This window comes from Triticum aestivum, chromosome 3D (genome assembly GCF_018294505.1).
Source record: "Triticum aestivum cultivar Chinese Spring chromosome 3D, IWGSC CS RefSeq v2.1, whole genome shotgun sequence".
In the NCBI taxonomy this organism is placed as follows: domain Eukaryota; kingdom Viridiplantae; phylum Streptophyta; class Magnoliopsida; order Poales; family Poaceae; genus Triticum; species Triticum aestivum.
The window spans coordinates 9,903,338-9,918,338 of record NC_057802.1 but is presented as its reverse complement, the minus strand read 5'-3'; the positions used below and the strand labels follow the sequence as shown (position 1 = coordinate 9,918,338).

The 15,001-nt window shown below is 44.4% G+C and overlaps 1 protein-coding gene across 1 annotated transcript; it reads left to right on the top strand.

The window, feature by feature from the left end:
• Positions 1-8,011: 8,011 nt before the first annotated feature.
• On the top strand, positions 8,012-9,745 carry LOC123073717 (E3 ubiquitin-protein ligase SINA-like 10). The gene is made up of 2 exons (XM_044496768.1): positions 8,012-8,617; positions 8,723-9,745. Exons 1-2 carry the CDS (start codon positions 8,375-8,377, stop codon positions 9,452-9,454), a joined length of 975 nt encoding a protein of 324 aa, XP_044352703.1. The 5' UTR covers positions 8,012-8,374; the 3' UTR covers positions 9,455-9,745.
• The last annotated feature ends 5,256 nt before the right edge of the window (positions 9,746-15,001 follow it).

Below are 15,001 nucleotides of genomic sequence, written 5' to 3'. Positions count from 1 at the left end.
CATCGAGCAACTCACGAGCAACTGAAAAAAGATCTGATTGATGAGCATCTGCGAGCGCTTAAGAGGAACAACAATGTTGGGGTGTACTATCTGAACTTTTTAAAATTAGAACCACTACTGCATTTGAGCTATTTTAGAATATATATGCGGCTAATGAGCGTGCATAGTTAAAAAAAATGGGATCGAATGCATGCGGGTAGCCTTGGATGGCCGGCTTCCGCATGCGTGTCCGCGGACTGGTTCCCCCTTATCGGCAAACGGATGCGGGAGAGAATTTGCGGGTCACCGTTGGAGATGTCCTTGTTAAGAATGTGTGCCATAGCTTTCGAGTGTACCCATATGTACGGTCATTTGTATGTGTGAGCATGGATTGTACGATTATATTTTGAACAAGAACTCTTAAAGAAAATGAGTGAGAGAGAGAGAGAACCTTAACTGTAATTTGATTTTTTATGTTCATGATTTTTTTGGGCAGGTCCTTTAAAAAAAATCTTATTAGATTATAACCTTTTTTTGCGGACATATTAGATTATAACTTGTACTAGCTTTTTTAAACGCGACATGCGGTTTACTGCAGGCTATCAGCCCCACCGCGTAACACAAATCATAGAATCTTCACTATCAGGATCGTAAAAACGTATATTCTATGAACTAGAATCGTAGAATCATAGTGGTCAGTTTGGAGGGTAAGGTGGTAGAATCGTATAACAGAATCGCGATTCTGACAACCTTGCGCGCAGGTATCATCTGCTCCTACGCTGCTCACCATGCCCGGCAACTGTTCGGTGAATTGCCCGAGCTAAATTTGGCATCGAGCAACTCACGAGCAACTGAAGATCTGATTGATGAGCATCTGTGAGCGGTTAAGAGGGACAACAATGTTGGAGTGTACTATTTAAACTTTTTAAAATTAGAACCACTACTGCATTTGAGCTATTTTAGAATATATATGCGGCTAATTGAGCGTGTGTAGTTAAAAAAATGGGATCGAATGTATGCGGGTAGCCTTGGATGGCCGGCTTCCGCATGTGTACATATGTCAAGTAGTTACCAAATAAAAAAAAATTGGGGAAAATATTTTTATGTGTAGAATTTTTCTAAAAATACTGTCTTGGAATAATTACAAGTTTATCAAATACATGGTTGAATAAAGTGCCAAGGGTAAAATAAGTAGATAAATACATATGCGAGCAAACCATACAATAATAAATGTTGCAACCTTGACGACTACTGATGGCTGATGCAAACCCTACAATACTAAATGTTGCACCCTTGACGACTACTGATGACTGATGCAAACCATACAGATGTAAATGTTACACTCTTGACGACTACTGATGGCTGATGCAAAACTTACAGTAGTAAATGTTGCGCCCTTGATGATTGGAATAGAAAACAGATTGGGAAGATGAACAGCGATGCCACAAAAATGTCCACAAAATTTTGACTAACATATTAATACCAAAAGCACCGCACTTCCATATTCCGCAAAAGAAACGTAGTTGTGTCAAGATCAAAGGAACATAGATACTTCACTCGAGGGTTAAAACATTTCCACAACAAAAGTTGAGCATCAGACAAAACATCCGGTGACAGCATAATCAGTCAGCCTAACACATTGTGCAACTCAATTTAAAAAGGAACACATTGTGCAACTCAACACCACGAAACACCGTAACAACCAAATTTCCGAAGATCTAACATCTAGCGGATTCACCATGGACATTGAGACAGTGCCGTCGATGCCTATACATCAATAGTAATCGTTGCGGCTCACCCTCCTCCCAACTTTCATCATCCTCGTCGCTAGACTCATTATCCTCGTGGTTATCACTATCCTCCTCCTCCTCCTCCTTGTTGTAGCTCTCATCATCCTCGTCTTCATCGCTGTCCTCGTCCTCATCTTCCTCCTCTTTGTAGCTCTCATCATCCTTGTCCTCCTCCTCCAGCTTGTCATCATCTGCATACACCATCTCTGTATCAATGGTCACGCTAAGCATGACACGGGCGCCACCTCCACGGCAGGCCTCGGGAACAGTGAGGAAGTATAGACATAAGCAAAAAGCCAAATAGAAAACGAAAAAAAACTCAGAGAATACAGGCTGCAGCCTCACGCTCGCGTGGGCTGGCCCATCTGGCTCACTCCCTTCAGCGAGTTGGATGGTCGCCTCGCGTGAGGCGAGAAATAGGGCACCCTGCCCCGCCAACCCCTTCCCGAATGGTTGTTCCAGCCAGCGTTGGCTTCCTCTTCTTCGATTCCAGACTCGACGGCTAGGGGATTGCTCAGCTTCAGGCCAGGGAGAGATCCCTGCTCGGCTTGCCGGTGCTGGCAACGACGGCGCTCGTGGGTGTCGTTTCCTTCTTGGAGGCGCTGCCAAGGCCTTCAGCTACGCCCCTCTTCGATCTCAGGAGAAACCCTAGGTCTGGTTCCCCGGACCGGATAGCGATGGCGTCTCGGCTTCGTCTTCCTTCGCAAAAAAAAAACAAAGAGCTGTGGCGAGACGAGGCTTTGTGTTATTAGTCACATCTCTTCTCCAAGGCTTGATAGTCTTTCGAATGCGATTTGATTGGCCTTTGATTTCTGGGTAGCGGTTGGGCCTGAGCAGCTTGGGCTTTCGGGCCTTTGGATCGAGCCGGAGCAAGGATAGTGTCGCATTCACGTCCACAACCTCACCGCCGCCCTCGTCTCCTCAAGCGCCGGCAGACAGACACGGAGCAGCACGAGCAAACCCCCAGCGCCGCAATCCCTGCCTCCCAACCCGGTGAGTCGAGCTCCGCTTTCGCCGTTTCGGATCGGTTTCTTCCAGCGCCTGGCCGACGCACCGTTCATCTTTTACTTTTGCACCTTCGCCATCGTTGGCGCGCCCGACCTCTTCGTGCCTGTGGTGATATTCCCGAGCCCCATTTTCTATATATGTGCGGTTTGGTTTCCACGAAATCGCATTGTTAATTGTTCGTCGCAGATCGCCGCCATATATATTATAAACCCCCCATAAATCTGCAGTACTGTAAATTAAACTGTCCGAATTGAGCAGTGAGGTTCTCTAATCTGCAGTGTTACAGGAGGAACTGACTGCGATGGAGATGGAGGGGAACAGCAACGGCGTGACCAAGGTGGTCAAGGAAGGAGGAGATGATCGGCATGAGGGAGAGGGCATCGTCGCCAAGAGCAAGAAGCAGGATTGCACCAGGTGGATGGACGTCTTGGACTGCCCCAACCGTCTCATTTCTCCCATCTTGCAGGTAACTCTCTTTGCGTCAACTGTTTCCGATCGAGGCTTGTGTGATCTCTCGGCAATCCTGCATGGATTCGCCCTCTGATCACGGTTAAAATAAACTTAGTTGTTTTCTGTCAGATTTTTTCAGTTTCAGTTTCAGTTTCTAGCTCCTGGTTTAGATACAGTTTCAGTAGCAGCAATGTCTTTGTAATAGGCTGACACATGGATTTTTTTCCAAAACTATCACGTTTTTTTATAGCAAATTAGGAAACTATAGCACCTAATGCAAAAAAAAAAAAAAACTATGACCCCGTCAGCCTCGTGTGGGCCGAAGAGGGTGTTTTCGGTCGGCGGTTGGCTGAAAAGGACTCTTCAGTCACGCATTAGCCGAAGAGATCTGTAGCTGGGCCGAAAAGACCTTTTTGGTCAGTAGTAGGCCGAAAAGTACTCTTTGATCAGCAGTAGGCCGAAAAGTCTCTGGGGCCCACCTTTTCGCGTGAACGGGAGGCCGAAGCTGCATGGCTGCGCTCTTCGGCTTATGTTAGGCCGAAATGTTTTTTTTTATTTTGACTTATGAATTTGATCAGGAGACATATATTGTTTTATGTATGTGAGAGACATATTACTACTAATCCGCATTGTTATTTGAGTTACATTTTCAAAGAAACTGCAACCGATAATTAAGATACAGGTACATTTGAATTAAACGGTAGGGGTGAACTTAGAAAATACAACTTATATACTACATGAAGGCATCATCGTCATCCTCCGTCGATGCAGCACTCTTGCCCTTTGACGATGTGGTACTCTTGCCCTCCGTCGACGCAGCACTCTTGCCCTTCGACGATGCGGTACTCTTGCCCTTCAACGGTGCGGTACTCTTGGCCTTGGTGCTCGGCATGAAGATATCGTCTTCGTCTTCGCTGTCGGCAGTCCATAAATATGTTGCTCTGTTGCAGTCCTTATGAAATTTTCACTCTTCGTCTGCACTACCTTCTTCCACCTTCCATGCAACCTAAGAAGTTCTTTACGTACCTCCTCATAGGTCCTTTCAGGCCACTCAGACCTACGTAATGCTTGAGCCAACTCATTTAGTATGGTGTCACTACCGATGAATTCGCCTCATGAAACTATCCTTGGCTGATTTAGCTAGAATTGTGAATGAATAACTAGATCTTCTCCAATCACGTGAATACAAAGTTCGAACTAATGCGGAACTTGGAGCATAGATTAAACCTGCATTTGGAGACGCCATCAAGTCGTTGTCGATGAGCAAATACACGTAGTTGTGCAGTCATTCCGGCCTCCGGCACCTTGCCGGATGATGGTTGGATCTTCACGTCAATCAGCTACACGTCCAGATTGGTTTTGGAGTACTTTTCAGTAGGCAGGTGACAAATGCGATAGGTGCCTCATATGTGTCCTGCCCCCTTATTTATAACTAGATGATACCCCGCACGTTGTTGCGGGAACTGTAGCGAGAAAAAGGGGTATATTAGGCAAATCGACAAATGAAATACTCTTGATAACCATGTCGTCTCTTATCTAAAATATAACTGTTTCATGAGATTGAACAATATACATAACATATCCTTTAAAAAACATATGAACATTAGTGGTTTCAGTTCCCATTGACAAAATATAGTGACCCCCAAGCATTCGTGCATCAGAAACATCTCGCCCACAAAGAACAAATAAATAGACCACAAATCAAATAGGCATTAATGATTTTCTTGGGAGGTGGTAATGATTCTTAGTTGCTCGTATCATAGCTCACTGATTATTTCATCTGGCAAAGACAACAAACAATCTTCTATATTAATAGGAATAGAACGGTGACACTTGAAAAGTGGAAAAGGAATGATGTGCAAGAAGAGTTCATGACGCTGAGAGCAAGAATTACCAATTCAGTTTGCACCATAAGTTCTGCACACACACAAAATCAACCTCTACTACATTTAGTTAAGGCAATATTATAAAACATTTAGCATGAAAAATAAGTTTCATATTGAAAGAAAATGGTGATACAATTTTGACTTAATAATGCAAGACCAGTCAAGGGAGAATGCTTTTAAACTTAGCATGGTGATGAACTTTGGGTCAATAATTAAACATGACAATCCATAAGCATATTATGCATTCTATCTGTTTTGTTCCAATTAAAATTGGAAGTCTGTAATAGTAATGATTTGGGAAGTCAGGATAGCCTGTTCCAAAACAACGACATGTACGTAAACCTAACAGCTATGCCAATGAAGAGAGAACAGTGAAGTAAATCTTACTGATTCCGCAAATCCGAATATATTAGACTAAAGATGTAGAACTGAAATAATTCTATAGGAATCAAAGAATAACACAATCTATAAGGATAACTAAAGGAGGGTATATTCTTACTACTATAGATAGGGAAACGGAAATTAGCAGTTGAGGGCACAGCCACCAAAGTTTCATCGTAGATAACAAATAAAAACTCACAAGGGAAAATATTGAAGAGAGAGGTTAGCAAGCAAAATGAGCGATGAGTCCTGATGCTTATCCACCCTAATTTTGGCAACTTAAACAATATGCATCTTGTTTCATAGTACTATTTTTTGATTGATGAAAGACTAATGGGAATGGATGGAAAAATAGGTTGACCTTCCTTCAACTATTTTTGTATCATCTTACTTCAACTGTTCAGGCCTATACTTGTCAACAATCTCGTGTGTGCATATATGCTGATGTAACTCACATGATTAAAATTTGAGAATGATTGGAAGAGAATTGTGCCTTTTTTGTAGGGTAATTTATTCAAATTTCTTATTTAGCGATGGCCAATACAGTCTGCAAATTAATGCAATCATACCAACAAAATGGTGCAGCAAGAGTTACCTCTAGTGGATGGTAGCATCGTACTATATCACAAAGAAATTTAGTTAACATGAGTGATGCATCCTGTTAGAGCAAATATCAGGTCAATAACAAATCTGAAACTTCAAAGTGTTAACTGGTATCTTGGGTGTACAACTGTACATATGCTCTTGGCTCTTGACTGCTAGTGTCTCTTCTCATCGCAACGTATCATGATGCAGTTGTCCCAAAAAAAGTATCTGAGGCAGCAGCTCTCCTCCTTTTGACCAAGCCAACAATTCCATCGGCTGATGCTACTGCTTGCGGCAGTGCACTCTAGTCGATTAGGTGGATCTGTGGGTGGTGATGGTAGTACGTGGGACAGAGCGCTGCAGAGCTCTGCATCAAAGGAGAATAAGAGGACGGATGCATGGATGAGTTAAGCAGCGAATGTGCAGGAAATGGTAAGCATCCATCAGAAGCAGGCAGCGGCCGGTTGTGAACTGAGGTGGTTGACCGGCCGGTGGGATTAGGAGGCCACGGCTCCGAGCAACAACGCCAACAGCTGGAGCACGACCACCAAGAAAGCCGCCTCGCCGGCGAGCCGTCGGTCCGAGTCTACCGCCAGTCTGAACCTTTACCTGAACCACGACCACTGAGGAGGCCACCGCGTCGGAGAGCCGTCGTTCCGCCTCTGCCGCCGGCCTGAACCTTTACCTGAACCACGACTGCCGAGGAAGGAGGCCGCCGCGCCGGGGAGCCATCGCTCCGCCTCCGCCGCCGGTCTGAATCTTGACTTGAATCTCGACCTCGACGTCTCATCTTGTTGGCTCTGATGTGATCGATCGATGCCCCTGTGTAAATATAGAGCTGGATCCTTTCCACTCGCGATTTCAAGGAAAAGATGAAGGGGGGAGGCCGGGATGGGTAGCGATTGGGAAGCAGAGGCGGCGCTGCCATGGAAAAAAGAGAGCGATGGAAAACCGTGCGGGAGCAGGATTAGTGCTAACGTGCCAGCATGGGAATGGATGCTGACGTGGATAGGCTGCATGGGTAGAGAAATATGATAATGGGGATGAACTATTTAAGTATTATAGATGTGTAGCCTTTGACCATGGGACCTCACCATAATTTGAGTAATTGAGCCCCCCAATCATGGGCGCGATTGGTTATAAATAGTACACTTTCATATTACTTCATCAGTTTTTATTTACTCCGTGTATTAGCTTTGACCGAAGTCAAACTTTATAAAGTTTGACCAGGTTTGTAGAAAACATTCTTCACTATGTTATTTCTAGGATAATAGGTGAAGCTTAGCACTATTGTAATTTTGGATGTATGTTCTAATCTCTATGTTTTGTGGCGTGGTGGTTAGCATAGGTTGGTTGGGAGCCGATACTTGATTTTGCACATCATCCTTGGTGTTAGCTTTTCGTGCTCCGGTAACGTTGTTCAAGCCTTTCTCATGCACCGATGCGATGATGATCTTGGTTGGTATCCTCTCTGGTTATCCCCTTGTGTCGATAACCTCCAGCTACGGATACCTGCTTAGAAGTCTCTGGACTAGGTGGTTGCGTGGTGTGGTGGCTGATGGATTGCTCATTGTTTCTTGATGGCATCTGCCGAATCAAGGGTTTATTTCTCCTACTCCATGCAAACAGCTAATCAAGATTTTTGGCATCGGGGGTCTCCAAAATCTAGTACCCTTTCCAGGGATCTTTTGCAGGCTTGTGGTCATGTTGTTGTTATTTGCTGGTGGTAGCCAGCACATCAGCCATGGCGTATGTGTCGGTCGATAACAGTGAGAAAGGTGGGATGTGTCGTGACGTGGGTGAGAAGTTGTGACGCGTTGTGTGCTCCTTTGTAGTATTTGGTTACGTGTGTCCCTTGTGCTTACACATGTATTCTTTTCTTTTTATGGGCTCCCACGTGTTTGACGGTGTTATAATCTGGCGATGGAGTCAAAAGTACTCCGCCGTGTATCAATTAAGCAGGAAACTACGGAAAGAAAATGCGCTTACATTTATGTTCTTCAATTTTTCTAGAACAACATGGTTCTGCAATAGTCAACCTTTTATCGCACACTTGTAGGTACTTAAAAGAAAGACAACATTAATATATAGATAAACTAGCAATAATGAAATTGATTAAGAGCACAGCTTATATCTATTCCATATAAGTTTGGGAATGGAAACCACATTGAGGAAGCATTTATAGTGTAGTTTGGCTGCCTCGGCACCATTTGTTCTTCTCCTCTCCCACCTCCTGGAAAAAGTTTGGCCCGAGACACACAGACAGCGGTTTTCTTTCCCCAAAGGCCAACCAGGATGCAAGGCGCCGCCGTCGAGGGGAGGATTAGGGATTCGCCGGACAAGGCCGGCGAGAGCGCCAAGAAGGCGCGGCTGGACCTGCCCGAAGGCCATGTGAGGCAAGAGGCGGCCGGAGGAGGAGACGGAGGCGCCATCGTCGCGGCGGCGTACAGCCCGCGAGTGGAGCTCGCCGTGAGGATCGACAAGCAAGTGCTCCACTGCCCCCTCTGCACCGTCCCCTTCAAGCCTCCCGTATTCCAGGTTCCTCTCTTTCTTCCTCGATTAGTGCCGGTGAAATATCGATTATTTCGTTCCTCAAGATTTGCTGATTTACCGGCCATCTCCGATTTGTGTGCCTGCGTGCAGTGCAAAGCGGGGCACCTGGCCTGTGGTAGCTGCGTGGTCCAGCTGCCCTTTGGGCAGTGCAAGCCATGCGTGAACGGCGGCGGCTTCTTCAACCCCTGCCCTGCGCTGGATGCCGTGGTGTCCTCTACCAGGATCGGGTGCCCCAACGCCGGCTGCCAAAGGTACGTGACCTACCACGAGGTCGCCGAGCACCAGAAAGCGTGCCCGCACGCGCCCTGCCACTGCATGGAGCCCGGCTGCGGCTACGCCGGCGCGCCGCAGGCGCTCGCCGGCCACCTCTACACCATCCACTCGGTGCCGGTGCGCGCCGTGCAGTACGGCAAGGTCAGCAAGTTCCAGCTACCGGTGTCGGCACCGCGGCTGGTACTCCTCGGCGACGATAACAACCACGTGTTCGTCCTGACCGTGGGCGCGCTCGGCGCCGGCGCGGCCGCCGTGTCGGTGGTGTGCGCCAGGGCGAGGGCGGCGACGCGGCCCCGATTCACGTGCAAGATGTGGGTCAACCTGGAGCGGCCCCCGGCGGCGGCGGCGAACTGCAGCAAGCAGGACATGGTGCTGGTGGACATGCATATAAGGAGCAGCTCGTCGCCCGGGGCGGTGGCCGCCGCCGACGAGCCGACATTCCTGCCGGTGCCGCGGATGTACCTGGTTCCAGCAGCAGCAGGGGAGGGGGTGCCCATGGAAGTTCCCCTGCACATCCGCATCGACAAGGTCTCCCCTTGGTCCGTGTGATCAGGTCCACCGCTTCTGTGTTGATGGGAAACAAACGATGCATTCAAGGCAGTTCGTGCTTTCTTATTTTGGAGTTGCAGCTGAAACTATTCGGGTGATGTTAATTATAGTAGATACAGTTCATCTTTAATGTTATTGTAGGGTACTGTATTTAAGTCGGAGGATATTATGCTTGGTGCTAATCCTGTCGTGAAATGCATCGTCTTCCGTTGTCATGTCATTCCAACTTGCAAGCATTTCGTTTGCATCTGTTGCAATCTATGTATCTCAAGTCAGGAGTAGAGCTCAATCTCATGTCAAGAAATGTTATCCATGCTACGGAACCGATGCTTAATGTGGGTTTACTGGAGGATAGTGAGGAAGAAAGGAGGCCTTCTGTCAAACAAATCTCCCAAGCAGGATACGTAGCCAATGTTGATGCAGCATATAACCCTGCAGTAATTGCTCATGAAGCTTCTCTCAGAGTCTTCCTAAGGAATGAATCAAATCCATCTCCTTTCTAAGGGGGAAACTTATCTCTGTACACTGCTTAAACTGCTAATACTATAGTGTTAAGACCTTTTTGAGGGCTGCAGTAAAAAAAGCTAGTAACTTCTACTACACGTGGCCATAATTCTTTTCTAGATGAATGAGCTTTCTGAGCAAAAAAATAATCTGTTTTCTAACAAAATAATCTTTTGATATTAAAATGAAAACAAGCCATCGATACTATAAGGGTAAACATCTATTTACAAATGGAATGGCGGCCGAGAGTTACCCTACAAAACCATTGGTGTTTACTGATGGGCATGACATGCGTTTGGATAACTCCCAAAATTTAGATCTCACTCACTAACATTTGATTTATTTTTTGCTTTTATTGATAGTAGAAGACTACGCTAGTTAGTGGAGCGTGAAAAAACTTTCTTTTTTAGTTGACCCTCTTGATTTTGAGGACGAACCATGTCGGCATATTTAAAACCGGGGTACCCAGAGGCCAGGGTATAACTATTGATGGACCAGCCCAAAAAGCCATGTCGGTAAGGTTTTTTAATTACGGACATGGAAAAATTTCGGACGTCACCGAAATATGCAAAAATTCAGAAACTGGGAACTTAATTCGGATTTTGAGTTTCAAAAATCGATAATATTTCATGTTTTTTAACATAATTTAAATTTTAGTTTGAATTTGGCGCAAAATTTCATGGTTGCAATTATTTTGAACCCCACCGAAATATGTGAAATTTCGTTGAAATTTTGAACCCTCAGTACATGAAGAAACTACGCTGGAATTCCTCTTGACAATTAGTACTACAACATCCTGAAGGAGCCAATTACACGGCGGCATGCAGACCTTTGTGTAGATTTACTTCCAAGTAAATCTACCCTCATTAAACCATATCTGCAAAAAACGTCAGAAGTGACGTTTTGGGACGGTGCTAGGTGTCCCGAACACGCGCCTCCTCAGCACAAGTGCCTCATATGCTGAAAACTTTCACAGAGGCCGTGTGAGGTCACGTTCCCGACCACGCATTCAATGTGTGTGCAGGCTACGGTGCATAGCCTACCGCTGTCAGGGGTGACAAGTGTCAAGAAGTCCGCCTCGATCATCAAATGCGACTTCCACACACCGCCGACTCTCTTGGTCAAGGCTATCAACGCCACATGCTCCCGCATGAACTTCATGGAGTTGCTCTTTCTTGCGGACATCAGGCAACATATATCTTTTTATATTATAGAGTGCGACTTAAAAATTTTCAATTTGTCTCACGCAAGCGTTTGATTGCTAATATATGGCTATGTTTTTCTCATGGCTTTTCAGCAATATTATTGATGCGTAATGGTATGATGCATCAAGCATGCCATGTTCTAGGTATTAGCGATTTATCTTTTTCTTGAATCTCGGTAGGATTTATTTTGGCAGCAAACTGATTTTTTTATCCCCAATTAAGACTTTCACTTACTATCTTTGTTACAGGTTATGCTGCATTATACTTGCTGAGATGCAATTCCTTTCCTCTGACTTTGGACTTGTGATGTTTCTGACAACATTACATAAAATTTTGCAATTTGGTCCATCCAACAGGTTATGTAAAAGCGCCCTTCCCAATAGGTCATTATATATCAGCTGAAAATTGAAGACATCGACTGATAATGTATTTGCAGAGTCTATGATATATATACCCATCTTTAAATATGTTCCCTAGTATTTTTCTTTCCTATTAACTGATTCATGAAATGATTCCATGAGATGGCCAAATACATTACTTACGTATAATGCATATATGTGCTCCAATTTTCTCTGTTAACACCTTGACAAATTGATATTAATTGCAATAATTAGTCTTAATATTTTTATTTGTCGGTGCATGTTTCTTGCCTGCTGGATCATGCCCATTTGAAGAAGGCACGGTCAATTATTATTAGACCTTATTTTGTTAGGTGCTTTTGTATCGCTTATTTATTCCTACCAGAATGTAGGAACATATATCAATAGATATATTTGTTTTCTTGATTTTCCAAGAAGAACCGGCACAGGAAGCTGAGGTCACTGCTTTGATTCTTAAATAATTGTTTCCTATTAGTACATATTTTTATCCTCCATTGGTTCCAGAACTAAATTATGTATTAGTTTGCATCCATGCAGTAGGGGAAATATTTTGAGAGTTGTTCACATCCAGTTAACATTGATTGTCACAGATAGCGATCATGTCCAATGTGGGAAAGGTGATACTCTCATTATTTGTTTGTGAGACTCGATAATAGATGAGTCCTTTTTCCACTTATCTGTTGGAGATGATGTTTGTGGATTTAGTGTTCAATGCAGCGGCTTGTTGCTTTAGGATAGGTTGTGCCTCACACCCGAAATACGCTTCGATTAGTTTTATAGTTGAAATATTGCATCACTTAGTATAATATGATGTACTCACTACTAGGGAAAACCTTATACACAGAGGTATAGCAGTAGCTCTCGTCAGAAAAAATTCGCCACTGCTACTTAGCAGTAGCGCGCGTCAACAAATGGCGCTACAACTATGATGGTAGCAGTAGCGCATTTGCACGTAAAAGCGCTACTACTATAATTCCCACACAGTTGCCGGTAGGCTAGGAATAGTAGTAGCGATCCTGCGGAAAGCACGATTCCGCTAAGTTCCTTGTAGTAGCGCGTTTATGATGCAGAGCGCTACTGCTAAGAAAAAGAAAATAAAATAAAAAAGAAATAGAAAAGTAAATGAAAATGAAAGAAATAGAAAAGGGAGAAACGAAAAAAAGAAAATGTAAAGAAAAAAAAAGAAAAAGAAAAATATAGGAGAAAGGCATAGCAGTAGCGCTTGTCCTCACAAAGCGCTATAGCTACTCTAGCAGTAGCGCTTTTTATAGGCCGCGTTATTGCTGAGTTCCTTAACTAAAGGAAAAGAAAAAGGAAAATAAATAGCTACTTCCTATAGCAGTAGCGCGTTTTGGCAGAAAGCACTATAGCTAACTTAGCTATAGTGTTTTTTTTTTCTACAAGCGCTACTGCTATTTTGAGTTAACCCCGCGCGGGCTCAAAATTTTACTAAGTCCTTCCCCCCCTCTCCTCCTATCCCCTCACTCCTCTATCGCCGCCGTCGATCGTCCTGCCCGAGCACGCCCTCGATGCCGGCCGTCGCCCGAGCCCGCCCTCGACCTCACCACCTCCGCCCTCGACCTCGCCGCCGCCGCCCGAGCCCGAGCCCACCCTCGCCGCCGATCGTAAGTCTCTCCCTCTCCTCTCCCCTGATCTCCTCTCTCTCTCTCTCTGCTAGGGCAAATTTCATATGTTGCTGCTGTGATGATGTTCATATGAACCGTAGGTGTCAATATGAATCCTAGATTTGTTTCGGACTATAGGATTTTTTTAGCATTTAGGAAAAAAATAGCAATTTTTTTAGGAAATTAGCTAGGGCAATTTTTTATGAAAATGCCTAAACAGTAATTCCATTTAGCTTTAAATTAACAGAGGGTACATAAATAATAGCATTTAGCTAGGGCATTAACAGAGGGTATATAAATTAGCTATAAATAACAAACAGTAGCATTTAGCTATAAACAAGAAACAATATCATTTAGCTATAAATAAAAAACAGTAGCATTTAGCTATAAATTAGTTTTAAACAAAAAACAAAAGCATTTAGCTATAAATAAAAAACAGTAGCTATGGCACTTAGTTATAAACAAAAAACAGAATTGTTTTTCTTTTCAAAAACTTAGTTAAAGTAATTGTTGCTATATAAACAAAAAACAAGATTAATGTTATATGATATATGTCATTGATGTTCATTTGCATATTCCATTATTGTTGATTATATCTTTTCATTGAAGTGGTCATGTTATATGCAAATTCCTCAATAGTGTTTGCTCATGTATATCTACTGTTGTAGTTGCTCATGTACAGGTTCTTAAGTGGTCCTGTTATATGCAACATTGAAGTGGTTCGATTGTGCCCAAGTGGCCTTTTGTTGTTTGCAGGGAACGAAGCCGAGTGGCCTATATTTTGCCGGAAAGTTGATTCATTTCCGTTTCAGCAAATTTCAGGTGCTCGATTTGTCCACTTTGTAGCAAAGGTCATGCCGAAATTTTCCATGAATTTCAGCATGACTTGTGCTACAAACTACGACATATCGAGTGCCTGGGATTTACCGTAACAAGAATGAATCAACATTCATGCAAAACATAGGCCTTTTTTATGTTATTATTCATTTTATTAGGTCTAGAATTAATTGACTAGACTTAATCATAGGAAACATGGCTAGCAACGATGAAGGACAGGGTTCTGGTGATTGCTACGTCTACAAGGCGGCAGACACCTATTTGAACCTTCTTGAGGAGCAACGGTTGTTGCAGTGCCCACCTGTCACATCCGAGACTGAGACCGACATTGAGACCGGCGCCGAGACCAGCGTTGAGACCGACACCGGCGCCGAGACTGGCGAAGCCGGTGTAGAACCGAAATCGAAAAGAATACGGCGCCCAAACCAGCTCAACACTACTAAAATGGTGGTCATGGAGGTGGACTCCGACAATTTTGAGCCAAAAGAGCCCGCGGAAGCGCGTGCGTGCTACTGCAATCAAATGGGTTGCATCCTACAGGCAACCACCACCATCAACGATCAGAAACTAAAGAAGATACCAAATATGGAGCACTCCCTCCTAAGGAAGCTGCACCAGGTATTCTTGTTCCCGGGCCGGGATGAAATCAAATATACTCGACCATGGCAAGACCCGACAATGAAGAAGATAAACAAACGCGCCATGGGCAAGTTTAGTGGCGCGTTGTCCGCCTGGAAAGTAAGGGTGAAACATCGGATCATGTCAAAAAGGAACCATACTCCAAGATTGTAAAGGATAATCCGACAATTACAGAAGAGCAGTTCCAAATATTCAAGGCGGCTTGCATTGCCGAAGCTGCCAAAGAAAAGTCGAAGTACATGAAGGGGCTTCAAGAGAGGAACCTGGGGTGCCACCACCTCAGAAGTCGTGGTTACGTGGGGAAGATGCCCATATGGGTTAAGGAGGACGCGAAACGTGAAAGTTTGGGGATCAGAG